This window comes from Giraffa tippelskirchi, chromosome 9, assembly GCF_054371585.1.
Source record: "Giraffa tippelskirchi isolate mGirTip1 chromosome 9, T2T-mGirTip1v1.2.pri, whole genome shotgun sequence".
Lineage (NCBI taxonomy): Eukaryota > Metazoa > Chordata > Mammalia > Artiodactyla > Giraffidae > Giraffa > Giraffa tippelskirchi.
In genome coordinates this window covers 47,197,757-47,223,049 of record NC_137283.1, presented here as the reverse complement: position 1 = coordinate 47,223,049, position 25,293 = coordinate 47,197,757, and the positions used below count along the sequence as shown (strand labels likewise).

Below are 25,293 nucleotides of genomic sequence, written 5' to 3'. Positions count from 1 at the left end.
GGGGACACAGATATAGCAGACCTGGTTATTCCTTTATTGGAAGTGGTATGCATTGTTGTACTCTACAAGCTTGTGAACCCAAAGAGATTTCAAGTTGAAGATTCAGTTGGTTTTCTTTGAGGTCATAATGGCCCTGAATAAAACCACGGGTATGACAACTATGCCAGCGCCAATAGACCTGGATGATGCGGACGGCATGGAGCAAACGGCGATAACGAAGGCGGATGCACCACATGCGGACCCAGGATTGTAGCTTGACCACTGCCCATTCTTGCCTTGCGAAGGCATCTAGGGACATCCGTCGCCTGTTCTCCATCAGCACCACCAGTTTCTGTCTCCACCAGCATTGAATGATCCATGCTCTGAGAGCCGCGTGCAGCAGCGTCCTGCGCACCAGAGTGCCCCGCCACCAGGCCTGAATGGAAACAACTGCCTTGTTTTCTTCAGTTATCACGATTCTTACTTTGGGGCCTTAAAAAAGAAAACAGGTGACACTTAAGAAACTCATACATTTTGGCCCTAAGTTGTGGCAGGAAGGGGCCCATTTCTCTGACGTTCAGGAGATCTGTTGTGAGCAGCAGCTGTACCTCGAGATCAACTAAGTGTCCTGCTTCTGCCACTCTCCAGTTAATGAACGTGGGTACCTCATCTTGTCGTCTGGGTCTCAGGGTCTCCGACTGTAAAATGGAGGTACACCTGCACTTGCAACCTCACCCAGTTTTGCATGGACATGGTTGACCATCTACAGCAGGAACACCCTAATCTAGAAGTGAAAGAGGTAGACATTTCACCTGGACCTGACCACCTACCTGAGAACCATGACTCTTCCCTTCAGTCACCTCTCATCTGCTGGAAGAGTGGCATTTTTCTCTCCCTGCCGTCTCACCTCTGACTTCAGGTTAAACCTGCCTGCTGCCTCTCTCTGCCTCACTAAAATGTTAAAAGATTCCTGTACCTCACACACTTTAAGCTCTTAACACCAGTTAACACATACATCATTACAAAGATACATGCGCATATGTGCATGCACACACACACCCCAGTCTTCCTGTACCTTGGCCTTTGCATTGCCCAAACACAATCTTCACTTTGAGTCTCTCAACCCTGTGAGGCCTGGATTCACACTCTTTGCCCTCATCCTTAGCGCACACCTTGGCTAGACTCTCAACCTAAGGAAGAAATGGGGGAAAAGACAGCCAAGGAGGAGTCAACCCCTCTCCATTTCCTACTCTGTGTATGGTGGCCATTCGTCCCAGTTTGCCTAGCATATCCTGGGTCTGTGTTGATAAGTGCCCCTTTCACTCCCTGAAACATCTGTCCTTGGAAAATAAATTACATGGTCACAGACCTTTGAGTCACTCCACTAGACCACAAGGGCCAGAGATATCACAAGTCAAGGCTCTCCCCAACACAATATCCCAGATCCATCTACTTAGGGAGAGGTGGGAGGACAGTGGCAGTGGTGTGGGTAGGGTGTTGGAAGTGGAATCCCTTGCTCTCCTCTCCTTTGCTCCTTCAAGCTCTGTTCTATCAATGAGACTTCATAATCTGTGATTATAATTTGGAAGGTTTGCTGTCCTTATCAGAGTTTACAGAGAAAAACATGAAAGTAAGGATGCTCTCCCCACCACTAGATGCCAAGTCAACCACACACGAGGCTTCCTGGACTTTCCTAGGATCTCAGACATGAGAAGGGATCCCATCCTGAGATAACTATGGGAGATGTACCCAGCTCCAGAAAGCTTGGGTAAATCTATCTCATAAGACATTAAATGCCCATTGTTTGGGTTGGATAGTCAAACCCCCTTAGGTCTTCACTCTACTAAGTTACCCATGGTTAGGGGCTAGATGTTCCCATCACTTTCAGGTCTGCTCTCCAGCCAGTGCTCTGGCCAGAAGAGATGGAGGAAGGAGAGAACATGATGTCATAAGGGCACCTATGACTCAGGCACCAGAATGACTCCCAACAGCTGAGCCCCTTCTAAGGATAACTTAAGAACCTGTCCTTTCTTTCCTAGCTAAATGAATACAGTTCTGGTTACAAAGAAGAACACCTCAAATACTGACCCATTGACACAAAGGTATATAGCGTTGCTCATTAAAGCCTGCCTGGTATTCATTAAGAGGGTTTCAGTTCATTTATTTTTTAAATTTATTTTATTGAAGTAATTGATTTATAATGCTGTGTTAATTTCTGCTATACAGCAAAGTTGTTCAGTTATATATAATATATATACATTCTTTTTCATATTCTTTTCCATTATGGATTATCATAGGATATAATATATAGTTCCCTGTGCTACCCAGTAGGGCCTTGTTCCATAGATAAGTTTATTTGTGTCATATTTTAGATTCTACATATACGTATCATATGGTATTTGTCTTTCTCTTTCTGACTTATTTCGCTGAGTATGATAGAATTCAATTCATTTATTTTAATGGTTATTTTTATTTGTTTGTTTGTTTGGCTGCCCCGGGTCATAGTTGTCACATTTAGGATCTTTGATCTTCATTGCAGCCTTTGGGATCTTTTAACTGTGGCACGTGGGGTCTGGTTCCCCGACCAGGGGTGGAACTGGGCCCCTTGCATTGGGAGTGCAGAGTCTTAGCCAGTGGACCACCAGGGCAGTCCTGATTTCAATTCGTTTAAACAATGGTATACCAAATAACAGTTAGAAGCAATGAGTACGCCCTCTATGTACTGATATAGAAGGGTGTACAAGATTTAGCAAGATTAGCAAGTTCATCAAATCAAAATGAACTAAATAAAAGCATCGATTTATACACATATCTTGTAAAGGTATTATTTTAAAAGGTGGTAGAAATTAGGAAGATATACACAAAAATTAACAATGATCATCTCTGATGAGGATATCAGAGTTGGGGGAACAAAGTAAACTCCCTTGCTGTAGCTAAACTTCCTATGTCTTACCTATCTGTAAGTCTCCTGGTTATTAGGTCCCTGGGAAACCAAGAACCACAGGCCAGAAAACCCCTAAGACCTCAGGACCAGCCAGGACCCACATCTCAGGCTCAAGTGGCCTCAAGCACTCTTTTATCTTCTTTTCTGAGGACCTCAAGGTCGCAGTGAGGAGATGGGGGGTCAGTCAGATACTGCACAAGCAGGGCCCCACCTCTGCCTGTTCCTGGCCTCTGAAGACCCACTTGGCTATAGTGAGGCCGTGGTCCCCTCAGAGTCACAGCCCTGGGGGTCACTGAACAGTGCATTGCAGTGTGAAGAGGGAGTATGGAGGAAGTCGGTGTGGGGCTAGGGGGAGAGCAGTTGAAGAGAAGAGGAGGAGGCCATTGAAGGTGGAAAGGGAACGTCAATGTGAAGTTAATGAATGGGAGAGTGGAAAGAACAAGAGTAAATTGGAGAATGGGGAAATAGTGGAGTACAATACATGGGACAGTGAAGGCACAGGAAGCATCCGATTGAAGATAAAGGTGTTGGCCAGACCCCTGGGAGACCCACATCAGTTTAATGCCCCCATTAGTCTGCCTCCATAGTCTAGCCCCTAGTCACCACTGTCCCTGATGACATTCACTCCACTTCACAGATGAGGAAACTGAGATCCAGAGACCTTACAACTGATTAGGGAACAGTCCAGGGACTGGGGTGTTAGTGGATGTGGTGACCCTAGAAGCAAGGAGGATGTTGGGGTTTTGAATGCCACCAGGACCTGCTCAGACTCAAGCCAGTGGGCAGGGAAGAACCTCCTCAGGAGCTGAGGAGCAAAGGGGTAACAACATCCAAGGGGAGTTTTTGCAGGTGTGCTGGCTTGATCATGATGAGGGTACATCTCCTGGGGCTGGAGTAAGGGACATAGCACAGGAAACAAAACACAGGCACCCCTCAGAACCACTGTGGGTGACCCACAGAAGTACAGCATTCTGGGGTCTCTCCCCATTCTCCTACCCTATCCCCACCATTCTCTGCCACCTCTACCAGAGTTTCCTCCTAGAGGTTCTCAGTAGATCCCTTACAGGAGGGGCAGAAAGAAATAAGGAGGAGTCAAGGAGTGTCAATGGGATCAGCCCCTTGAATATACTCCCAGCCCCAGAGCCTGAAGGGGAAGGAAAGCAGGTCTGCTGGTCCTAGGGGCCTCACAGAGGTCCCTGGTATTATATAAATGGGTCAGCAATTCAGCTCTTCTCACAGAAGACATAAGAGATGTGGGTTTGATCCCTGGGTCAGAAAGGTCCCCTGGAGGAGGGCATGGCAACCCACTCCAGTATTCTTGCCTCCAGAATCCCATGAACAGGGGAGCCTGGGGGGCTACAGTCCATGGGGTTGCAAAGAGCCAGACAGGACTGAAGTGACTAAGCATGCACACATGCACTCCTAATGTAATTATTGGTAGTAGTTTCATGTATATACCTTTTTCCTTCTTTTTTAAAAATTTTGTAATTTTATGTATTTATTTATGGCTGTGCTGGGTCTTCATTGCTGTGTGGGTTTTTCTTTAGTTGTGGCGGCTTCTCTTGTTGCAGAGCACAGGCTCTAGGGCCCTCGGGCTTCAGTAGTTGTGACATAAGGGCTCTGTAGTCGCAGCTCCTGAGCGCCGCCACAGTAGGTGTGGTGCACGGGCCTAGTTGCTCCATAGCATGTTGGGTCTTCCTGGACCACAGATTGAACCCATGTCTTCTGCACTGGCAGGTGGATTCTTTACCACTGAGCTACCAGGGAAGCCCCAAACATTTGCCATTGATTTTGATGATAGGGAACCTTTGGTCTTCTTAATTGGACTAAACATTATTCTCCTCCCACTCTGACTGCCAGTTTTTAAGGTGTGTAAATGTAACCTTCTTTCCTTGTTCTTTTGCTAAGGCTGAAATTTTTATGCTACTTGACATTCACACTGAAAGATGAGGATTATTAGCCCCACTTCACAGCTCAAGGAACTGGGGCTCAGATAGGAAAAATGACATATCCATGGCCACACAGCAGTGAGTGGGGAAGCCACATTGGTGTGACTTAGCTCGGTTTGGTTCCAAAGTCCTTACTCTTAACTCTGAGTCACTGAACACAAAGGAGAAACGGAAATGAGGGGAGAGGGGACAGAAATCCTTCAGAGCAAGAGAGAGATATCAGAACCTGAGTGAGACACAGGGGCAGGACACAGAGGGACAAAAAGTAGGAAAGACACAGCTCAAGCCCCAGTGCAAGACAGAGAGCTGGAGCAGGAGACCTCTGGGAAATGTGAGCTGAGGGACCCACTTGCCAGGGCAGAGGAGATGGAGCTGGAATGGAGGTAGGGCTTCTGAGCTTGCAGCTTGGATAAGGAATAACCCAAGACCTCAGACCACCTCTCTCTGTAGGAAACTGTGAAACAGCAGTGCCCAGATGGGCAGAAGGACAGCCTAAGTTTGACCTCTTAATTGGCCATTTATCATCACTTAGGCCCCAGTCTAACCCCAGGTGGCAGCTTGTCTCAAGAAGGGACTGTCAGAGGACCAGTTCTTGCAGAAACCGGGGAGAGGGTGAGGGAGACCCGGCTTCTGCCTTCTCAGCTCTGGGTCTGTGATCACCTAGGGGCTGACACTCACCAGAAGGTTCAGCTAGAAGTGGAATGCCTTCTTTCCCCACCCCCACCCCTAAGCCTGTGGAACCTCCCACATCAGTAAGGTCTGGAAGAGAAAGAGTCCAAGCCTCCATTCAGGGTCAGAGAGTGAGGGACAGAGTTTGAGGTAGGAATGAGGACAGGGGCCATGCACTCTAACCATTTTCAGTTTGGGGTTCAGATTCTAACTTGGAGGCCAAGTGTGAAGTTACAGCCCTTAAAGTGAGCAGGGAGCTATTGGAAGGGGTCATTAAAAAGACACTGCCGCTGACACACAAGATACACCTGGGCAATTGGATGCCTGTCACCCCCTCCCTTTCCTTGGAAGAAAAGCTGTGACCAACCCAGACAGCATATTAAAAAGCAGAGACATTACTTTGCCAACAAAGGTCCGTCTAGTCAAAGCTATGTTTTTTTCAGTAGTCATGTATGGATGTGAGAGTTGGACTATCAAGAAAGCTGAGTGCCAAAGAATTGATGCTTTTGAACTGTGGTGTTGGAGAAGACTCTTGAGAGTCCCTTGGACTGCAAGGAGATTAAACCAGTCAATAATCCTCATGGAAATCAGTCCTGAATATTCAATGGAAGGACTGATGCTGAAGCTGAAACTCCAGTACTTTAGCCACTTGATGCGAAACACTGACTCATAGGAAAAGACCCTGATGCTGGGAAAGATTGAGGGCAAGAGGAGAAGGGGACGACAGAGGATGAGATGGTTAGATGGCATCAGTGACTCGATGGACATGAGTTTGAGCAAGCTCCGGGAGTTGGTGATGGACAGGGAACCCTGATGCGCTGCAGTCCATGGGGTCACAAAGAGTCGGACACAACTGAACGACTGAACTGAACTGAACTGAACACCGCCTCCCTTGTCCTTGAAGTATATGATCTACCCACCGTTCCCACAGTGAGAGGCATTTTCAAGGATGCAGCCTTGAGAGTAATGTGTTATTGAGAACATCTGGATGGTATATGTGGCTGAACTCCATTAAGGCCTCTATATAAACTTTAAAATGCTGGCAGGCAAGTGCAGAACAGAAATCTACTTGTCTGTGGCTGCCCAAGACAAGCCTTGTAAATAAGTTCCCTTGCTTACTAAATCTGCCACCTACTGATCTGAGGTAGTCTGCCTCTTCCATCTTTTCTTGTCCTCCATTTACAGGGGGTGGGCTGGGGGGTGCAGTTTATGAAACAACAGGAGCCAGGATCAAGACCTTGGGGTGAATGGGCTCCCCTCAGTCATGAGGATGGGAGATCATGCCCAGAGCAACTAGACTGGGGTGAGTGAATTCCTGGCAAATGTGCTGCTGTGTGGGACAACCCCACCCCTGCCCCAGGCTTCCATTATACCCAGCCTTGGGGAGAGGCACCATTTCCGTTGACCAAACATGAGTGATGCTCTCTGAGTTGGCGACATGGCAGATCTGTACTCCCAACTTCCCTGCCTATATCAGACATTGCTAATCAACCACAATCTCTGCTCAGTCTGGACTAGGGCTCAGAATCCTCTTCCTCAGAAAACCTCAGCGCCTCAGACAACCCGTGCCAATTCCTTAGAGCTAGCATGTGAGATGCTAACCGTTTGCCACCCTTGGCCCTGATGTCCTGGAGTTTATCAAGCAGAGAGGGGCTGGGTAAAGACCACTTCACTGCTTTATTGGAAGGGGAATACACTCCGACACAATGCAAGGCCCTGAGCCCAGTAAGATCTCGAGTTCAAGATGCAGCTGGTTGGCCGTGACTCTGTAGTAGCCCTTGATGAAACCACGGGAAGTGCAGGAGTGGCACCTCCAGTAGGCCTGGATGATGCGGGCGGCATTGAGCAGACGGCAGTAACGCCGACGGATGCGCCACATGCGGACCCAGGACTGCAGCCTGACTACTGCCCACTCCTTCCGTGTAAAGTTCTCCAGAGCTGCCCGCCGCCTGTTCTCTTGCAGCTGCGCCAGCTTGATCCTCCACCAGCCCTGAATGATCCACACTCTGAGCGCCGCGTGGAGCAGCGTCCTGCGCACCAAGGTGCCCCGCCACCAGGCCTGGATCTTTACTGCTTCTGGATCACTAACAGGAGGCTTATTTTGGGCTTTTGTGACCTAACAAGAAAAAGAAAAGGAGACATTGAAAGGATATTCTTCACCCAGTTCAGCCCCAGTGTGTGACACAAAGGGTCCCTGATGCCCTATGAGCAATCACTCCTCCTCTGAACTTCCAGAGCACTGTGCAAGATGCTGGCTGGACCCTGAGGCCAAGTAGGTGTCCTTTCTCTGTTCCCCTCTGGTTAATGGGCATGGATACATCATATTGACCTCTGAATCTCAGAGCACCCACCTGTAAAACGGGAGTATATGTGTCCTGGCTATCCGGTATTTTTTTAATTAATTAATTAATTTTAATTGGAGGCTAATTACTTTACAATATTGTAGTGGTTTTGCCATACATTGACATGAATAAGCCATGGGTGTATATGTGTTCCCCATCCTGAACCGCCCTCCCACCTCCCTCTCCATCCCTTCCCTCAGGGTCATCCCAGTGCACCAGCCCTGAGCACCCTGTCTCATGCATCAAACCTGGACTGGCAATCTGTTTCATATATGATAATATACATGTTTCAATGCTATTCCCTCAAACCATCCTACCCTCGCCTTCTCTCACAGAGCCCAAAAGACTGTTCTTTACATCTGTGTCTCTTTTGCTGTCTCGCATATAGGGTCATCGTTACCATTTTTCTAAATTCCATGCATATGCATTAGTATACTATATTGGTGTTTTTCTTTCTGACTTGCTTCACTCTGTGTGATAGGCTCCAGTTTCATCCACCTCATTAGAACTGATTCAAATCCATTCTTTTTAATGGCTGAGTAATATTCCATTGTGTGTATGTACCACAGCTTTCTTATCCATTCGTCTGCCAATGGACATCTAGGTTGCTTCCATGTCCTGGCTATTGTAAACAGTGCTGCAATGAACATTGGGGTACACGTGTCTCTTTCAATTATGGTTTCCCCGGTGTGTATGCCCAGCAGTGAGATTGCTGGGTCGTATGGCAGTTCTATTTCCAGTTTTTTAAGGAATCTCCACACTGTTCTCCATAGTGGCTGTACTAGTTTGCATTCCGACCAACAGTGTAAGAGGGTTCCCTTTTCTCCGCACCCTCTCCAGCATTTATTGTTTGTAGACTTTTTGATAGCAGCCATTCTGACTGGCATGAGATGGTACCTCATTGTGGTTTTGATTTGCATTTCTCTGATAATGAGTGATGTTGAGCATCTTTTCATGTGTTTGTTCTGGCTACCCAGTATTACATGGGTCAAGTTGGCCAACCTCAGGCCAGAATTCCATGATCAGAGTGTTATCAAAGTCCACCTGAGACTGCCCACCCAACCAGGATCCATGACTCTTCCCTTCAGACCCCACACACCTACTGGAGAAATGGCTTCCTCTGCTATCCTGCCCTTTCACCCTTGGTTCCAGCTCCAATTCACAACCTGCTCTCTGCCTCTGCAGTGTCATAGTGTTTAAAGTTTTCCCCATCCCATAAAATATTGCTTCTCATCTCTTCCTCATCTTCACGTCTCTTGACTTTCAAACTTTAAATCTTATTTAGCAAGCAAACATACATGTACACATGCTCAAACACACCCCCCCCTACACACACATCATTGATTAAACCCAGCTTCTAAATAGAATATTGGCCATTCCATTCCCCAAACACAACTCCCACATTCGCACTCCCAGCCCCATGTCATCTGGGTGAGGGGATCATACTACTCCTGATATCTTATCAGCATCATCCACTCCCTTTGTTGCTGCTTTATTCTCTTATTTAGCCTTTTCAAAAAAATGGGAAAGGGGGACAGACAAGAAAGAGTTTATTCGTGTTCTTGGCTCTGGAACATACCAAAGACACTAGCCACAATATTAAGACACAAAGCCCGGAGACATCCAAGTCAGGGCTCCTCTTACCTCTGCCTTCTTTAAAGTCGGCGATGGTTTTGAGGGTAAACTTTTCTCCATCAGCCCCTTATTCTCCTGAGGCTCATTTTCAGTGTTTTCATAAACTGTCTTAGGCTGGTCTGTCTCCTGCAATCAGCAGATAGGGGAAAGGCAAGAGTGAGGCTGCTCTCCCTCTCTCTCCAGTAAGCAAGCCACACGTCCCTAGTGTATAGGGCTTCCCAGAGTAGTCAGAAGTTAGGGGGAGTTCTCTCACCCTGATATTTATGGGAACATCCCCAAAACTCCTAGTGTGTCAGTCTCTGTCTTACTCACCATTGGTTCCACATGGATTGGGTGTAGATGGTTCAAATCCCCTCAGGTCTGTGTTCCTCTAGTCATGGCATGGGAGAAAAGAGTCAGGGTGGCAGATCTGTGATGTCATAAGGACAGTTATGACTCAAGCACCAGGATGGCTCCCAAGAGTTAAGTCCCTTCCAAGGAAGAGGCAACAGTGCTTTCCGTGCTCTTCTGCTGGAAATGGCCAAAAGCAAGACACTAGAAAGAGTGGCCCATCGATATAAAGGTGTATAAAGATAGTCATTTGTGACATCCCCAGTTGGTAAAATTGGGCATTGATCTAATGGTTTATAGTCCATTTATATGATAGCCTATAACATGACTGTTGAAAAATAATTAATTTTATCTATATGTACTGATGAAAAAGTGTATCCAAGATGTATTTGTAAGTGAAAAAAGCTGAACATCATTATGATCCCATTAGATGAGATATAAAACCATCATTGAATGGGATGGTAAAAAAATCCCATCAAGATGTATAATTATACATGTATGCTATAAATGCAGATAAAGAGGGAGAAAGGTATGTACACCAAATTGCTACCAGTGATTACCTTAGGAGAGAAGAGTTGAATTTGTGACCCATTCATACAATACGGGAGAACTCTGTGAGGCCCCCAGGACCAGCAGACCTGCTTTCATTCCCCCTCAGGCTCTGGGGCTGGGAGCATATTCAGAGGGTTGATCCCACTGACACCCTCACAGACCCCCTCCTTTCTTCTCTTCTTTCTGCTCTTCCCTGAAGAGGTCTCCTTAGGACTTCTGGTAGAGGTGGAGAAGAATGGTAGAGAAGATAGGGGCTGGAGAAGGAAGTTCACCCCCATCATGTTTGTCCCAGGCCCCTTGCTTGAATAGTGTCCCCCTTCTGCTCCTCGGCCCCTGGGCCTCCCTGCCCACTGGATTGAGTCTGAGTCAGTCCTGGTGGCATTCAAAGCACCAGTATCCTCCTTGCCCCTAGGGTCACCACATTCACCAACACCCCATGCCCTGACCTCTCTCCTGCTTGAGTCTCCCTCCACCCTGGGACTCAGCCCCCTTGTTTACCGGGGCTCCATATGTGCAATCATGCCTGTGTCCTTAGAGTGCAGGGACTTTAATTTCTCCCCTCACTCCTCAGATGCTCACGGATCCAGCTATGAGGAGCATGTGTTTAGTGACCATTCGTTTATCTTCTTTTATGAAGTTTGGTTTAAGCCTTTATTCCACTTTTATTGGGTTGTTTGTCTTCATTACTGAGTCATAGAAGTTCTTATACTCTGGATATGAGTCCTTCGTCAGATACATGTATTGTAAATGTTCTTTTCCCCAGTCTGTGACTTTTTAAGTGCTGTCTTTTGATGAACAGATGGTTTTAATTTGGATGAAGTCCAGTTCTATCAATATTTTATACTTAATGCTTTCTCTGCCCTAAGAAATCTTTGTCAACTCGAGGGTCACAAAATATTTCTCATGGGTTTTCTTCTAGAAGCTTTATATCAGCTTTGCTTTAGTTTTTGTTTGGGTCTATGATCCATCTTGAATTAATTTATTTTTGGCTCTGATGTTAGATAGGGGTCAAGTTTTCTGTTCCATTGAAAAATACATTTCCTTTCTGCATTGACTCAGCTTGGTACATAAAAAAAATCAATAGACTGTGTAAATGTGAGTCTATTTCTGGCTTCTCTATTCTGTATCATTGATCTGTTTGTCTCTTCTTACATTCTTCTTACCTGTCCTGATTACTGTAATTTTATAGTTTTTCAAGACAATAAGTCTTGAAATTAGATAATATATCTCCTTCAACTTTGCAATTCAGTATCAAGAATTTCACAACTGCTCAGTTGATTTCTGTATACTATAACCCTTGAATCTTTCAATTTCAGGTGTGCTTTTAATTTTTATTTATTAACAGCTTTGTTAGAATGTATAATAATGCAGATGCTATACAATTCGTCCCCTTAAAGTACATGGCTCAGTGGTTCTTATTTTTTAAATGTTTTGTCTGTATCGAGTCTTAGCTGTGGCACACGGAAGCTTTGTTGTGGCTTGGGGGCTTCTCTCTAGTTGTGGCTCACCAGCTCGGTAGTTGTGCATGGGCTTAGTTGCCCCACAGCATGTGGGATCTTTGTTCCCTGACCAGGGATCAGACCCACATCCCCTGCATTGGAAGGTGGATTCTTTTTTTTTTTTTTTTTTTTAATGTTTCACATACTTATTACTGAGCAAACGGATTGCTAGTGAGGAAACGCCCACAGCCAAACATTCCATTTCTCCCATAAAATACTCATGAGCTGCTCAGACGGTGGTGATGTTCTCATTGCCGTGATGCACGAGACCTTGACACAGCATAAATGTTTGCCACTTCATATGTGAGACTCCTTATATCCCCAGCTTGGATCTTCTCCAGCGTCCTCTCTTGGAGCTTTGCATGATTTTATTACTAGTTTTCATTCGAATCCACTAGGGAATGGGATGATTCCGTTTCTGTTTCCTGGCCAGGAATCGCTTGATCCTGCAAGTCTTGTGAGAAGACAAAGCGAGGAGCAAATTCAACCGAACATAAGATAGGATGGAGGAGAAAAGACTGAAAGGTGGGTTCTTAACCACTGGATCACCAGGGAAGTCTGTATTCGATGGTTTTTTAGTATATTCACAGATACATTCACACAATACCATGAGTATCTTGCACACTTGCTAAATTTCCTTATTCCTGTATTTTTGGGGGTAGACCGGGGATGCCTGTAGGCCAACTGGGGGATCCGGAGGTGAGGCATCCTCAGTGACATGGGCAGGCTTCCTGATGGAACCTGTGAAGTGGTTAGTGGGATCCGCATCCCTTTGATATGTTTTAAGCCCTACCTGCTGTTCTTTCAGCCCCTCCCCACCCTTCGGTCATGCTGCTCACCTCAGTGTTTTAGGAATGAGAAACGCACACCTCAGTGACCCTGGGGCTGTGATCTGAGGAAGTGCCAGGGCCTCATGATGACCAGGTGGGTCTGCAGAGGACAGAAATAGGCAGAGCCAGGAAGGACCCCACCTAGTGTCTTTTGCCTGGTTTAGAGCTACAAACAGAGCTAAGAGTTCCTACAGTGGCTCACCTCACCCTCACCTGTGGCCTTGAGTCTGTCAGGGGTGGAAGAAGACAGGAGAGCTCTTGAGCCCATTGGAGTGGGAGGTGGGAGGCATAGAGCTGCACCCCTGAGTCACATGGCTTTGTATTTGTTATAAAACAGAGCAGTGAGCTCACTGCCTGCTCAGCTTTCCTGCAACTACTGGACACTGCAGACTAAAGTCTTGATCCTCCTCCTTGGTCCTGCTTTCCCCACTTGGTCTTCCTCATCTTCACAAATGTCACCACTGTCTACTATGTTGCCACCTTCATCTCACTGCACAATCAACACATCAATAAGATCTGTTGACTTCTCCAAACACAGCTCTGTCTCCCCACTCCTGCCGCTGGGTCCTTGCACACCTCCATCACCTCGTACCTGCTATTACTATAGCTTCCTAAGTGGCCACCCTTCTTCCCCCAAACTTCTACTAATGAATTCTCCACACAGCAGCAAGTTGTGTTTTCTGTTTATTGTGAACCAGCTCATTTTGTTTTTGCTTTCAACCCTCTCATGGCTTCCCACTGCCTGGAAGGAAGGGAGTGAGGGAGAAAGGGAGGGAGAGCCCAACTACAGAGTCTCAGCTGACCAAGACTGAGAATAGAAGCCATAGGAGGGATTATTTTCCATTTCAATTCCAAGGGCATTTATTTTCGTTCTCCCTGGGAATGTGCTAATGGAAAAGGGGTTTGTGAATTAAGGGGCATCTCCATATTACTTGCAATATTGTTCAGGAGGTATGTGTATCCCATCATTGAGCTCAATTTAAGGCGGGGACATAGGGAGTGAATTCTAGTAACATCCTCTGATCCATAACAAGATTTTCAGGGATTCAGTCTGAACCTGACCCTTCAGGCCCCAAGAGAATGAAAGGAGCAGCTCTGTCTAAGGGGGAGGCCTGGGGGAGACCAGGGGGGAAGCCACTGCCACGTGAGAACCACAGGCTCAGCTGTTGGATCCAAGGCATTAAAGGAAAGGTACGGGCAGAATCCTTAACATTCCCACTTTCCACTGATTTTCCACTGAGAGGCCATTTCACTGCACTGCTACCTCTCCACTCAAGCCTCTCCACCTCCTCTTTACTCCACCCCACAGCAGGAGCTGAATTATCCAGTGAAATCAGGAGAATGAACATTCCTTTGACAGGTTTGCTTGGCAGGGGCTTTGCTGTGGCGTCATGCAGCCTGGCTGTCATTTGGACCAACGGCAGAGCTATTCCCACCCCTGACCCTTGTTCCCAAGCAGTGAGCAATGCAGGGTCCCACCTCCACCCTGGCCCCCACCCCAAGGGCATTCTGGCTCCTAAAGCTTCCTGACCTGGCCTGGGTGGGGCAGATCAGCCTGACTTGTAGGTCTGTCTTCCTTTTTAAAAAGAAAAAAAAAATACGTCCATGATGGTCTGTTGGGACAACAGTTTCTTTTAATTTTTATTTATTTATTTTCAGCCATGCTGGGTCTTCATTACCGTGTGGGCTTTTCTCTAGTCGCGCCAAGCAGGGACTACTCTCTAGCTGCGGTGCTCAGGCTCTTCACTGCATTGGCTTCTCTTGTTGCGGAGCACGGGCTCTTGGGTGAGCAGGCTTCAGTAGTTGCGGTTCCCAGACTCTAGAGCACAGGCTCAAGAGTTGTGGTATACAGGCTGGAGAAGGACATTGCAACCCACTCCAGTATTCTTGCCTGGAGAATCCCATGGACAGAGGAGCCTGGCAGGCCATGGTCCACAGGGTCGCAGAGTCGGACCCAACTGAAGCGACTAAGCACGCATGCACGCACAGGCTTAGCTGCTCTGCAGCATGTGGGATCTTCCCGGACCAGCGATTGAACCTGTCTCTTGCAATTGGCAGGCAGATTCTTTACCACTGAGCCACCGGGAAGCCCCTGACTGTCTTCCTTTCAGTCCTCAGACCCCACAGCCAGCCCTTTACACATACTGGATAGCCACAGCTTCTTAGCTGAGGGGTCAGCATCTTCTGACCCCAATGAGCCCAGAGCAGAGGGTGGGAAGCTGGCCTAATGAGGTCACAGAGAACACTCAGGGTCCAGGAGCCAGAAGCCAGCTGAGGGCCCCATCCCCAAATTCCCTGGAAAGGCTAAAGCCCCTAGGCCTTTACTAAGCCATCCTTGCCCTCCCCAAGAAGCTGGAGGAGACGAGGCCCAAAAGAGGAGACTTTTAATACAAACAAAGCAGGGGATGACCTGGGGAGAACTTAAATAAAGGGGATGAGAGTGTCAGGAGCCAGCAGCCGGGGGCCTGGGGGCCCTGCGGAGAGGGATGATGCAGACAGAGTTCCGGGCCTCTTTGATCCGCCACCACCGGCCAAGCCTGCGGGAGGGAGAGATGCCGCTGAGGCCAGGCCCAGCCCCCTCCAGTGTCCACCTCTGTCCCCACCCAGCCAGCGCCACCTGTCCCACCCTCGCCCCCCAAGGTGTGCCTCATACCTGTGCTCCTGCCCCACCCCAGCCACCAGGAAGTCCCCAGCACTGGAGAACTTGAGGCTATTGATAAAGCCCACCTGAGAAGAGGGAAGGACAACGTAGTGAGATATGAGAAGAGACCCTCCACCACAGCCCCAGCATCACAGTTAAAGGTCCACCCTGCTCTGCCTTCTGCTGCCTGGGCCTCAGCCTCCACATCTGTGAGATGGGGAAAGTAGATCGCAGGCCTTGCAGAGAGTTTGTGGGGATTAAGGAGACAGTGTGCACCAAGTACGGCCTGGCTCCTGACTCAGGAGACTCCATGACCAAGCCCTGAACTGCCACTCTGCCTTAGGCAGCCCCAAGTCCACACGCTAGCCTGGCATTCAGCCTGGCACCAGTCATGCAGAACCCATCACAGGGCCAGGCCCTCTGTGCTCTGCCCACACTTCCCTGCCTTGTACCCCAGTACCCAGGACAGGGCCTGGGACTCCTTTGGGAGGGGAGTGGAGGCAGAGAAGGGAGAGGAAGAAGGGAGAGTTTCTGCAGGCCCTGTATTAGAAGCTGGGGCTAGAAAGAGAAGTCACAGCTGGCCCTGCCCTGAGGAACCACCCTTCTGGCAGAAAAATACTGTTAAGGGGCTTTGGGAGAGTGGTAAAGACAGGCTGGTATTCAAGCCCCACTCACCAGGGGGATGTCGTAGAGAAGGTCAAGCTGCCGGAAGCCCTCTCCACATTGCCAGAGCCGCACAGAATTGTTGTGGGAGCCTGGGAGACAGGGAGATAGTGAGCAACCCCCTCAGCACCCCACCCTGGGACACCCTCCTCTCTGCCACACAGGGCACCCACCTGTGGCCACAAGGTCTGTGTTGAGTAGGGCTGCCACTGATGACACCCAGAAGGGCTGCTCCAAGCCCAGCTCCCCCCGCAGCCCATGGGCCTCACGCTGCAGGGCAAGTGGCCGCTTCTTGGAGAGGCCCCACAGGGCCACAGAACTGTGGACAGGGAGCAGGTTCAGTGAGAGGTCAGGGTCGGGGCAGAGGGCCACAGGGCAGGAAGGGACCAAGTGCACACCAGCCACGCGAAGCAGACAGGGTGACCTGTGCACTCTGCCTCAACGTCCCCACCTATGGAAAAGGGCTACTCCAGCTCCTAACCAGGGGGATTTTCTGTGCAACAAGCCCAGGGGCAGGGGCGGGAGGCAGCTCCTACCCATCGTCTGCGCCCGACACCATGTGCTCCTCGTTGATGAGCTGGATGCTGTCAATGGAGCCCCTGAGAAAGGAGCCATGAGGGGCATGGCCCAGCCTCACCCCCCAGCCCACGCAGCCCCCCATGCCAGGCACAGCAGGCTGCCTTACTGGTGGCCATAGAAGACAAGCTGGGACTCCTCAGGGATCTTCCACACACGCACGGTCCCATCCCGGCCCCCGGCGGTCACACAGCACTCCCTGCTCAGAGCATCCAGTGCAGCCACGGCGTCCTGGTGCCCGAAGCTGGAGCAGGGGACAGAGGGAGGATGAGCTCACCTGTGAACCTGAACACACACGTCTGCATGCCCTCTCCCCGGGCACACTCACAGCGTCTCCACGTAGGAGTTCTCTGCCACATTCCACACCTTCACAGAGCGGTCGTGAGACGTGCTGTAGAGCTGGTGGGTGCCTCTGCGGAACGCCAGCCCCTGGGGGTTCATGGAAAGAGGGAAGAAGGGGATCTGGGCTACAGCAGGTGAGACAGAGGTCAGGCCCAGGGAGGACGTCCTGGAAAGCACGTCATGTGGCACAGGGAGCTAGCCCCCACTCGAGAGCGCTCTGTGGGGCTCTACATGGAGCCAAAGGTACACTCGCTTGCCCTTCAAGCAAGTACAGACTCCTCAGAGGCCTCCTCCTCCTGAGGCAAGCTCGACTCAATCTCCCCCAGCTCTTCCCCATCGCTTCCCCGTTTCTGTCCTATATACCAAAGTGCAGGTTCTATGAGGATGGGGACCTTCTGCCTCATTCATGCCATTCCCTGGAGCCCAGTACCAAGCCTGGCCCACTCAGGTGCTCGAGAAACGTCCACTAAAGGAGGCCCAGCTCCTTACCGACACAGCGTCCCGGTGTCCTGTGAAGGTGTACAGGTGCTGGCAGCTCTGGGCCTCCCAAATGAGAATGAGCTTTCTGCGGTCACCTGAAGCCTATGGGGACAAGGACAATGGCCAGAGGCACCCGCTGTGTGCCCACACCTCTCACCCACCCCTGGGGCCAACGCAGCCTTACCAAGTACTTGCCGTCAGAAGAGATGGCCATGCAGAGGACATGGCTGCTGTGGCCGGGGGGTTGCCCCTCAGTGCCCTTCTTGGCTCGAGGGATCACATGAAGTTTCCGTCCACTCTCCACACTCCCTGGCACCAAGGGGGAGACAGATGCTACTAGGACTGGGGTAGGTGTCTGGCAGCCCCCTTCAAGGGCCCCAAGGGACTGTGGAAAAAGTCCTGGCCTCAGGTCAGAAGATCTGGCTCAGCCACTGTGAGCCCCTGGACAAGTCACCTCAGTTTCCTCATCTGTTAAGTGGTGCCAGTAATCCCAAAGGGCAGCCATGAAGCCCGGAAGAGAAGGGACAGGAAAGTACTTAGGACTGATGGTGTGAACTCTTCCTGTTACTACTGTGGGTGGAGGAGGCCAGCCCTCGGCAGTGAAAGGCTGGGAACAGGAGGACCAGGAACTCAAGCCCAGGGCTGTGTGGAACCTCAAGCATCCTCTAGTCCAACCACTCACCTGCAGCATCAATTCCTATTAAACCATCATCCTGCCTCTCCTCCATCATCTCCGATACAGTGACAGGGAGCTCACAAAGCCCCACTCCTGGGCAGACACTTCCACCGCCACCCAGAAAACACCTCTCAGGGAGCAAACCTGCCTCCAGAAGCTTTCCCCCTCAGGCCTCTGTTTTCCCTGCTTATTCCCTCCTCCCCAGACCAGCCCTCCCAGACGATCCCTCGGGGCTGCACCCCCACCCAGGCACTCACTCACACTTAATAATGGTGCAGTCTTTGGCAGCAGAAAAGATGGCCAGGTCGTCAGGGGTGACAACCAAACATGTGATAGACAGCTGGTGGCCCCGTAAGATTCGAATGTCAGCCGGGTCTGGGGCCTGGATCTAGGCAGGCAGGGGCTGGGTCACTGCAACTGGGGGCAGGAAGGCCCCCCTCCACACACACACACCACCCTTTCCCACCACACTGCCAAGAAGGAAAGCCAAACCCAAGCTTGCAAGGGCTAGACCTTAACCTGACCCTGTCTGGCCAGGTGCTCACTACATTCCACAGCAAAGACCCCACAGCCTGAGTCCCCAGTTGGGCCATTTGCCCACTGACCCAGGTGATTCCCTCCAATCTGACACCTAAGCGCCCTGCCCACTCACCTCCTTTGCCACTGACTTCTGCAGCCTGCCCTTCTGCTCGAGCTGCATAGAGAGGAGAGGAATGAGATCCCAGAAGCAGACCAATCCCATCCCTTCCCTCCCACCACTCTCCCTCCACACTTACCACATCCTCCTTCAGCCTCCCTGCCACCTGGTCCTCCTCAAATTCGCGGGCCTCAGCCTTCTCCTCCTCTGTGTAGGACAGAGGAGCCCAAGTAAACCTAAGCCAAGACCCCACTTTCCCCTTCCCATCCCAACCTGTCGCCTCAGTCCTAGGCCCTGAACACTTAAGCTGTGTCCCATGAAAGTTCAGGCCACCTTGGGCAAAGGCGGGCAGAGGGGCAGGGAGGCCTAGATGATCTCCTCCTGCCCACTCTCTAGCTTTGCTTATCAGGTCAGTCTAAAGCCCCATGAAGCATGGCCCACCCGAGGAGGTCCATTAGAGCTTGTAGCCACCCTCCCATAGGGCAGCCAGCACCTGCAGCCCCGGCTGCCCACCAGGTACCTGCATCAGTCACCCGACAGGGGCCACAGGCCGTGCCCCCCACCTGTCCAGCCCACAGGCTTACCTTGCTGCCTGAGCTGCTCAAGGTAGACCTTGGCCAAGCGCAGCTTCTTCTCCTGTGCGGTCTCCTCCAGCTCCTCTTCCTCCTCCTCCTCAGTCCTCCTGGGAGCTAGACTGGGGGCAGGAGCGGGCTGGGTTTGAGGAGGTTTCAGCCTGCTCCTCTGGCCACTAGGACTCTGCCTCCTCACTGCTTTCCCTGCCACTTGACCACCTCCATCCCTGCCAGTCCTCATGGCCAGTGACCACACACACAGAAAACTGAAAAAAGATGTGACTTACCAAACTGAAAGGGCCCATCCAGGGACCAACATAAGGGTGCAAATAGACCCCCAAGCCCAAAGACATAACTGTGAAATCTCTCAACTCTGGAGGAAAAGAAAAGGTTCTATAGGTCCAAGAAAAATCAGATCGTGTACAAAGGGTCAAGAATCAAAATGACTCCAGACATCCCTCAACATCAACCCTGAGAGCAGGAAACAAAGGAGCTACACACACAAAATTCAGAGTAAAATGCTAACCACTGAAAAGGCATGCCAAATTAAACCATCAATGATGAATGAAGATATTTTCAGATGTACAAGGTGCCACAGAATTGGTCCTTTCTCCTCCTTTTAAGGATGGAGGGTGTGCTTCCCAAACAAGAAGAGTGACCTAAGAATGAGGAAGGTGTGAAAATGTTAGTTGCTCAGTCATGTTCGACTCTTTGCAACCTCCTGGCCTGTAGCCCACCAGGCTCCTCTGTTAGAATTCTCCGTGAATACTGAGAGTGGGTTGCCATTCCCTTCTGAAGGGAATACCGAAGTGGGTTGGGAATACTGAAGAATATTGAAGTGGGTTGCCATTCCCTTCTCCAGGGGATCTTTCCGATCCAGGGACAGAACCTGGGTCTCCTGCATTTCAGGCTGATTCTTTACTGTCTGAGCCAGGCATGGGAGACAGGAAACAGAAGATCCAACATGGAAAGCAGAAAAGGTAGATCTCAAAACAACCACCACCCCTAGACACAAGGGAGCCGCCAACCCAGATCTGACATGAGGAACCAAGAGGCAGACATACTGGGACTATCATCGCCCGATCCTCACTGCCGAAGCACCATCCTCTGAGGATGGGATTCCAGCTGAAGCTTAACTGGGTCTGGCTTGACCTTGTGAAGATCTTGATTTCCCCTCCACACCCCTCACTTAAGATGAGTCCTATGCTGACTTGCTCCTGGGAGCTGGAGGTAGGTCATGGGAACTCAGAAGCAGAAAACCCAGGGCCGCCTGTTCCCTCTGATTACGTGCCTGTAGATATCTAGTTCCTGTCAGGTACCCCAACTGTTTCCAAGACTTGTCCATGACCTTGCCCACAGCTTTGCCAGAAGGGACATTAGAAATTCTCAAGGAAGCCAAGGCCTCATGCCCTTGAGACCAGTTAGTACCCAGCACCCAGCAAGTCTTCAGCTAACAGAGTTGGTGCTCCCCTTCCCTCGTATAACCAAGGTCTACACTTCTACTCAGTTTACTCAAAGGAATAAATCTTTGTTTAGGGTTCACACATAGGAGACAGAACTGTAAAGAAAGTCAAGGGAAGCATACACCATTATAATTCCACTCATATAATGTTCTGGAAGAGGCAAAATTCTAGGGACAGCAGTTACCAGGGGAGAGAGAGAGGAACTGACTATAAAGGAGCCAGGGGGAATTTTGGAGGGTGGTAAAACCCTTCTATATCTTCATAGTGGTGGCAGTTTATATGAGTGTTACAACTCACAGAAAGGTACACTAAGAAACAAATATCAGTGTATGTAAATTACACCTGAATCAGAAAAGGAAAAAAAAAAAGGGGAGATAAAGAAGAAGGAAGGAAGGAAACCAAAGAAATTATTAACTCAAGTCAGGGATGGCAGTTGCATCTTCTAAGTTTCTGCACAGGTCTAGTTCTGGTGGGTGCACAGAGGTCCATCATTTCGTCATTACTGTCTATGGTACAATTAAATTTCATTAACTCTTCTGTAGCTAATAAATTTCACAACACATTTTAAAAATATTTAAAAGTGCTTCACACAGGGCCTGGCACACACTCACCCGTAGTAATCTCACGACTACAAAAAGTATATAAAGTCCTTCTGTGAGTAGGTTAAGACCAACATGTACTCAATATTTAGAGGCAGAATTTCTAAAGGAAACTTGAAACAAATAATAATTTAACATTTTTATTTATTTATTTTTTGGCTGCGCTAGGTCTTTGTTGCTGTGCATGGGCTTTCTCCAGTTGTGGCAAGTGGGGACTATTCTTTAGCTGTGGTGCGTGAGCTTCTGACTGTGGTGGCTTCTCTTGTTGAAGAGCACAGGCTCTAGGTCGTGTGGGCTCAATAGTTGTGGCACACAATCTTAGTTGCCCTGTGGCATGTGGAATCTTCCCAGACCAGGGATTGAACCCATATTGGCAGGTGGATTCTTAGCCACTGGACCACCAGGGAAGTCCTCTAAAACCAATTGTTAGGAAGGCACTAGGATTTCCTGGTGTGACAGCTTCCATTCCACAAGGTCAGGCCTAACACCTTGCTAGACCCCTTTGAACTCTGCAGTATGTTTCACCCCCATCACCTGCAGAATGAAGGAGGTACACAAAGCCCTTCACAATCTGGATGCACGCATCACCTGCCCTTCCACCCTCTCCATCTTCCATTTAGCCCGTTTAACCCCTAGACTTTCTCTGATCCCTGAATGCCTTCCCTGCCTCTCCATATGGAAGCCCTCCTGATCTCTCCAAGCCCTATTTAAACTCCCCTTCTGTGTTCCCACAACACACAGCTCTAAGATATGCCTCCCATCACAACACACTCTGTCTTCACCTGCCTGCTCATCTCTGTTCTCAAAATAACTGAAACTAGTGCCTGGCACTCTCAGTAACTGAAATTGTGAAGAACTAGCAAGCATTTCTTGTATCCTCCCCTTGCCTGGAATTCAGCTCCCTGTCATGAGCCAGGAAGGTTCAGCAGGTCTCCCATTGGGACTGGGGATCCTCCCCATACAGAGACCCTGCAGAGAAGGAAATGACAGTTCTCAGGGTCAGAAAGTGGAGGAAAGAGTCAAGACCTGAGATCCTGGGTTCTGGCCCAGTTCTAGCACCCCTTCAACTGAGGATTCCTTCCATACACCATGGGTCCCAGGGTTCCTTTCCACTAGGTGGAAAAAAAGAGCTCACCTCTCACTCTCCGAGTCGCTCGAGATCTCCTCATTCATCTTGCCGCCACCCTTGGACTTGCCCTTGTCCCCAGAGGAGTCGCCCTGGGAATTATATAATACGTTTTTGGTCAGGGGTCCTGACCACTCGGGCTCTGACCAAGAGTCCTTAGGGTCCCTCGAGAGCCACTGGGAAAGGCGGTGGCCCCTGGCTCAAGTGAAAGGCTTTTCAGGATTTGACGCATGGAGAAAGGGACGAAGCTGACTCCAACCCGGGTCCCGGGGCTGAGGGGACCGGGGCCGGGACCCCCGGATGGGATTAGGGTGGTCCCAATAGGCGGGATAGACCCCCGCCTACCAAAGCGCCATGCTCACCTTTCGCCGCCGCTTGCCGGCCCCCGCACCAGCCCCGGCCCCTGAGGCCGGCTTTCCCCTCTTACGAGCCGCCCCTGTCGCCGACATGCTGCCCACGGTGCGTGTTGCAGGCGCCGCTGGAGAACTCACGTGGCGACTAAACCCGGGGAGTCCCACCCGACTCCCCGCTGCGATAGGCTTCCCACCTCCCTGTAAGTCCCGCCTCCCACAGCTCTATTGGGTCCTTGGATAGGTTCTGCCACGCCCCCAAGAGCCCATAGGGTAAATGCCTGTGGCCCCGCCTCCTAAAGCTCCTATAGGCTCCCGCTCCCTGGCTAGACGGTAAAGGAAGCAAGCCTCTTCCCGGGGCTTCCGGCCAACGACTGTGGCGCATGCGCCCCGCCGCTGACTGACGTATGAAGAGGGGTCGGACTCCGATGCAGTCTCTGTGTTTGCGCGCCTTGGACGCTGGGGGGTGTCAGAGATGCAGGGTTCCTTTCCCTGGACTGTGACTCCCCCCCGTCAGGGGCGGGGGCCAGGGTGAGAGTCTGACTCCCTAGTAACGTGGGGAGAGGGAGCCAGGCAGTCCCTGGGAGAGGAAGGCAATGCCTGCACCTGCGGCCAAGGTCACTTGACAAACCGGTGGGCACGTATTGCATGCCTCAGGAGAGATGTGCAACGCTAAGGGTGCGTCAGTCCCCTGGGCCTTGGCTGTGTCCAGATCAAGTGTCCACCCATCCATGGGACAGGCTGCCCTGGCTCGACCTGCCCAGCCTCTGACTCACCAGACTGGTGACCAAATAACTGGAATACTACCCACACCCAGTTCATCCCCGCTCCCCTAAGGCTTACAGAGGGTTGTTAGAACTGACTGCCTAGGAGGTACTGACCAGGTGGCCACCACTTCTCCCAGGTCCCTGCTTCTCTTAGGTGAGTGCCCTATGGCCCTGCCCACAGCCCTCCGCAGGGCAGGGCAGGGTGGGTGTGACTGGCTTTTGGCCTCTGGCAGTTCAGTGCCACTGGTCTAGGACCTAGACTGGCATCCCAGAAGTCTTGAGTCTGCTGGGAAGAGTTTCTGTGCTACTGGGTCCCAAGCTCTGGAGAGACAGAGCTGGCCTCAAGAGTGCTGCCCCTGGGAGCCACTGCTCACTCTCCTCCATAGCTGAGGTGACTCAGCCCAGCAACCATGCCAGGTCCAAGTTAGCTGAGAGGGGGGAGGAGCAGAGAGTGCTCTGCGAGGAGGAGCCCAGAAGTGGGAGGGGGGAGATTTTCCTTTCACTTTCCCTTCCACCTCAGTACACACAGGAGAGCTAGAGAGGGTGGAGAGCCCCTCTTCCTTTACCAAACTGGGAAGACTGTACAGAGGCCAGGCCTGGCCCCAGTGACTGGAGAAAGGGGTGTATCCGGGGTGCAGAGATCTGGTTTTGGTCAGGGACCAGGGGAGGGGGGGGAAATAGAGGCAGAGGGAGGTTACCAAAGGCAAACTCAGGATGGGGCAAGTTGGTGCTGTGCCAGCCAGGTCAGGTATAAAGGCTGTGGAGGTCTGAGGGACTTCTCTGTGCCACAGAACAGCCATGGCTCCAAAGCGCAAGCTCCAAGTGCAGCATGAGGGTCCTGAGAAGAAGAAGGGGCGACAGGGGGCAGAGGAGGGGGACAGTTTCCGTTCCACTGCTGAGGCCCTCAAGGCCGTGCCCACAGAGAAGTGCATAGCCCGAGTGGACCCCTCATGTCCACTCAGCTGCAACCCTGGAACCCAGGTAAGCTGTAGTCTCCGGCCAGTCCCAATGCCTCCTCCCTCCTGGGTTCAAGGACACTCAGACCTTCTCGCCACCCCCTTGGCTCTGGCCAGGTGGTTCCAGGCTCCCAAGAAAGCTGTGTTCTCCCGAGACCCCAGAGGTCAGGCAGGGCTATAGCCCATCAGATCCAAGTAGGTCATGTCAGACCACAGGGCAAGCCCCTGAGCTTCTCAGGCTTTCCCCTATCACATTTAAGGCTGGGTTCCCGGACAGGGTCTCCTCTGACGCCCCAGTGCAGTCTGATTCCTGTCAGCATCCAGCCAGGTATCACTGGGGTGGCCCGAGCCAGCCTGCCCTCCCTGCACCCCCTCTGGCCACAGGTGCATGAAGACTACGACTGCACCCTGAACCAAACCAACATTGGGAGCAACAACAACAAGTTCTACATCATCCAACTGCTGGAAGAAGGTGACTGCTTCTTCTGCTGGAACCGCTGGGGATACGTGGTGAGTGCCACCCACCCATCCTGTGCCCACCTCCTCCCCACCTCTCCCTGCTCAGTGCATGCCTCCTGCCCCCAAGGGTCCCCACAGCTTACTCAGGCCAAAATGCCACAGCCACTGACTGTGGCTCTGCCCCACCTCTGATGCCCAGGGGCACTTGGCACAGGCTGGCACAACAGAGGCCAGCAAGCATTTATGGTGGGCACTGT

General features: G+C 50.7%; 4 protein-coding genes and 1 pseudogene across 6 annotated transcripts in view; 1 reads left to right on the top strand and 4 right to left on the bottom strand.

Moving 5' to 3' along the window:
- Positions 1 to 13: 13 nt before the first annotated feature.
- LOC145519979 (IQ domain-containing protein F5) lies at positions 14 to 1,877 on the bottom strand. Its single transcript, XM_081525326.1, has 2 exons — positions 1,832 to 1,877; positions 14 to 471 (listed from the first exon to the last, which is right to left on the bottom strand). Exons 1-2 carry the CDS (start codon positions 1,833 to 1,835, stop codon positions 26 to 28), a joined length of 450 nt encoding a protein of 149 aa, XP_081381452.1. The 5' UTR covers positions 1,836 to 1,877; the 3' UTR covers positions 14 to 25.
- Positions 1,878 to 7,199: 5,322 nt separating this feature from the next.
- IQCF1 (IQ motif containing F1) lies at positions 7,200 to 9,887 on the bottom strand. The gene is made up of 3 exons (XM_081525320.1): positions 9,831 to 9,887; positions 9,528 to 9,644; positions 7,200 to 7,657 (listed from the first exon to the last, which is right to left on the bottom strand). Exons 1-3 carry the CDS (start codon positions 9,831 to 9,833, stop codon positions 7,211 to 7,213), a joined length of 567 nt encoding a protein of 188 aa, XP_081381446.1. The 5' UTR covers positions 9,834 to 9,887; the 3' UTR covers positions 7,200 to 7,210.
- Positions 9,888 to 9,951: 64 nt separating this feature from the next.
- PARP3 (poly(ADP-ribose) polymerase family member 3) overlaps positions 9,952 to 25,293 on the top strand; it is a 19,133-nt gene continuing 3,791 nt past the window's right edge. Inside the window, 4 exon segments of the mRNA XM_081525254.1 lie at positions 9,952 to 10,080; positions 12,333 to 12,424; positions 24,418 to 24,602; positions 24,962 to 25,087. Of these exon segments, the coding sequence (XP_081381380.1) occupies positions 12,403 to 12,424; positions 24,418 to 24,602; positions 24,962 to 25,087 (333 nt within the window). The 5' untranslated portion in view covers positions 9,952 to 10,080; positions 12,333 to 12,402.
- Positions 12,213 to 12,362, bottom strand: LOC145519983 (large ribosomal subunit protein eL39-like; annotated as a pseudogene).
- RRP9 (ribosomal RNA processing 9, U3 small nucleolar RNA binding protein) lies at positions 15,097 to 23,020 on the bottom strand. Of its 3 annotated transcripts, XM_081525269.1 has the most exons (16): positions 22,867 to 23,020; positions 22,514 to 22,596; positions 22,266 to 22,347; positions 19,329 to 21,121; positions 18,884 to 18,951; positions 18,760 to 18,801; positions 18,369 to 18,495; positions 17,616 to 17,740; positions 17,441 to 17,533; positions 16,938 to 17,038; positions 16,719 to 16,853; positions 16,570 to 16,632; positions 16,207 to 16,352; positions 16,046 to 16,125; positions 15,383 to 15,456; positions 15,097 to 15,266 (listed from the first exon to the last, which is right to left on the bottom strand). In XM_081525269.1, exons 4-16 carry the CDS (start codon positions 19,555 to 19,557, stop codon positions 15,173 to 15,175), a joined length of 1,377 nt encoding a protein of 458 aa, XP_081381395.1. In that variant the 5' UTR covers positions 19,558 to 21,121; positions 22,266 to 22,347; positions 22,514 to 22,596; positions 22,867 to 23,020; the 3' UTR covers positions 15,097 to 15,172. The 3 variants fall into 3 exon arrangements, with proteins under 3 accessions (XP_081381395.1, XP_081381394.1, XP_081381396.1); XM_081525268.1 differs by lacking the exon at positions 22,266 to 22,347 and having other exon boundaries at positions 19,329 to 19,438; XM_081525270.1 differs by lacking the exons at positions 16,570 to 16,632; positions 22,266 to 22,347 and having other exon boundaries at positions 19,329 to 19,438.